Source organism: Octopus sinensis, unplaced genomic scaffold (assembly GCF_006345805.1).
Source record: "Octopus sinensis unplaced genomic scaffold, ASM634580v1 Contig00228, whole genome shotgun sequence".
Classification (NCBI taxonomy): Eukaryota; Metazoa; Mollusca; class Cephalopoda; order Octopoda; family Octopodidae; genus Octopus; species Octopus sinensis.
The window spans coordinates 15,001-17,647 of NW_021823766.1; the positions used below are offsets into that span (position 1 = coordinate 15,001).

A 2,647-nucleotide genomic window follows, 5' to 3' on the forward strand; every position below is an offset into this window, starting at 1 on the left:
GCGGAATATAGGATGGTCACTTCTCTGGAGGTCGGATGTGCGAGTTTCAAGTATGGCGCCATTGTCTTACGATTAAAACAAATAAAAAAACCAACAATAACATAACTTGAATTCGCAATCCCAAATTTATTAAAAGAATTGTTTGGAAAATAACACCACCACTACTACTATTGCTACTAATACTACTGCTGCTGCTGATGATGATGATGCTAATTTTAACTGTGAAGACTGACACTCCTTTTCTTCCCTTGTGACCACACTTTCCTGAAAAAAAGAATCCAACCATCTCCCTTCATAATCGTTTTTAAGTATTATTTCCCTTCCTAACTCCGCTCTTCAGAGAAGGAGACATTTCCGACATATTTCAAAACTTCTTCCTTTTTATGGTCATTTCTTTTCACGCTCTCTCTCTCTCTCTCTCTCCCTCCACTCATTCCTCTCTCTCTCTCTCTCTCTCTCTATCTATCTATCTATCTATCTATCTGTCTGTCTGTCTCTGTCTGTCTGTCTGTCTGTCTGTCTGTCTGTCTCTCTCTCTCTCTCTCTATCTGTCTGTCTGTCTGTCTGTCTGTCTCTGTCTGTCTGTCTGTCTGTCTCTCTCTCTCACTCTTTATCTATCTATCAATCTATCTATCTATCTAATCTATCTATCTATCTATCTATCTATCTATCTATCTATCTATCTATCTCTCTATCTATCTATCTATTTGCCTGTCTGTCTGTTTGATTGTCTGTCTATATAGGTATGTATGTATATTTCTTTCTTTCTTTCTTTCCTTCCTTCCTTCTTTCTTTCTTTCTTTCTTTCTTTCTTTCTTTCTATTCAGCTGAAAGGATAAATCAACGATATGAACTGACACAAATACTTTGTAAGCCAGTGTCACGTGCTCTCCCGATTAACCCTTGATCAAACTGCTAGAAATAGCAACCAAATCACATCTCAGCCCTCTTAAAACAAAACAAAACAACAAAACAACAAAAATCAATCAAAACACTTTAAAATAGAGGACGCATTGTATAATGTAGTCCAGGTTACACTATGCTCAAATAGAAGTGGATATCATCATGGACATTAGGTTTCTGAATACAGATCAGCCCGACTAATGGCTAAAATACAAGTTATAACAACAACAGCCTTTACATGTATTCAAAATATAAAACCTGATGAATTCTGGTTGCTTTGAAGAATAAACAAATAATATCAGAAGGTCCTCAGGTTGTTCGCTTTATTTTTGTTTCTTTCTTTTGTTTTGTTCTATATTTGAGAGACGAGGAATTACTCTTTTACTCTTTTACTCTTTTACTCTTTTACTTGTTTCAGTCATTTGACTGTGGCCATGCTGGAGCACCGCCTTTATAGTCGAGCAAATCGACACCCCCCCCCCAAGGAATTATTCTTTGTAAGCCTAATACTTATTCTATCGGTTTCTTGTTTGCCGAATCGCAAGTTGCGGGGACGTAAACACGTCAGCATCGGTTGTCAAGCGATGTTTGGTGGGGAGGGGGACAAACACACACACACACACACAGACACACACACCCAATAACACACATACACACACACCCAATAACACACATACACACACACCCAATAACACACATACACACACACCCAATAACACACACACACACACACACACACACATGCACGTGCACAGATATCACACGAAACACACCAAAATCCACGACCACCAATACCAACACCAGACATCTCACCCTACTCACACATATACACCTCCGCCACCACCACCGCCACCATCCCCCACCACCAAGGTCGCTGCCGCATCCACACATATGCACATACTCAACTCTACAACGTAACACGCACACACACACATACACACACACACACTCACACACACTTCTTCACACACGCATACACACACTAAAAATATATCATCACTACTACCACCCCACCCCCCCCCACCCCCACAGCACTATCTCCCCCCAACCCCCGCCACACGACACGAACAACGAGGGTGAACCCGTATGTGGTCGCTAGATCTGCTGGAAATAACAGCCAAAAGAACAGCGGAAGATATCAAATAAAGAGGACTTACAACGTAGATTCCAGATACGAATATTTTCTGCTCGTCGCCGCTGTCCACAGACGTATCATATTCTCCAAGGATCACTTGAAAGTTGTCCGGGTCAGCGCTGGAATTGAAACCACTTCATTAGGGTTTGAAACTTCGAAAGCATTTGATGTGTACTTATAGTTTACACACACACACACACACACACCACACACACATGCACACACAACACACACACATACATACACACACACACACGCACGCACACACACGCACGCACACACACGCACGCACGCGCGCACACACACACACGCACACGTATATATACAAGGAAAATAAGACAATGCTAAAATGATTTTATCATGAAGAACATTTTAGTGCCGGTTTCTACCTTTGCGACTTTTTCAACTTTCAGTTAGAGGGCTCGCACTTTCTATGGTCATTCAAAACCGTCCAAGGGTGGTCGTGCATATCTTTACATTTCCCGTCACCTGCAAAGCCATTAAAAAATCAATAGAAGTGACTTTTTTGTGAATTTTTCTATCCAAAACCCAATCAAAATGCCCGAAACTTGATACCCAATTGAATGCCAGCTAGCTGTATGTGATTTG

The 2,647-nt window shown here is 41.2% G+C and overlaps 1 protein-coding gene across 1 annotated transcript in view; it reads right to left on the reverse strand.

The window, feature by feature from the left end:
• LOC115226866 (chymotrypsin-like protease CTRL-1) overlaps positions 1-2,172 on the reverse strand; it is a gene marked incomplete at its 5' end in the record, with an annotated part of 17,166 nt that extends 14,994 nt beyond the window's left edge. Inside the window, one exon of the mRNA XM_029797857.2 lies at positions 2,061-2,172. Coding sequence (XP_029653717.2) covers positions 2,061-2,172 — 112 coding nt within the window. The remainder of the gene's footprint in view (positions 1-2,060) is intronic.
• Positions 2,173-2,647: the final 475 nt, after the last annotated feature.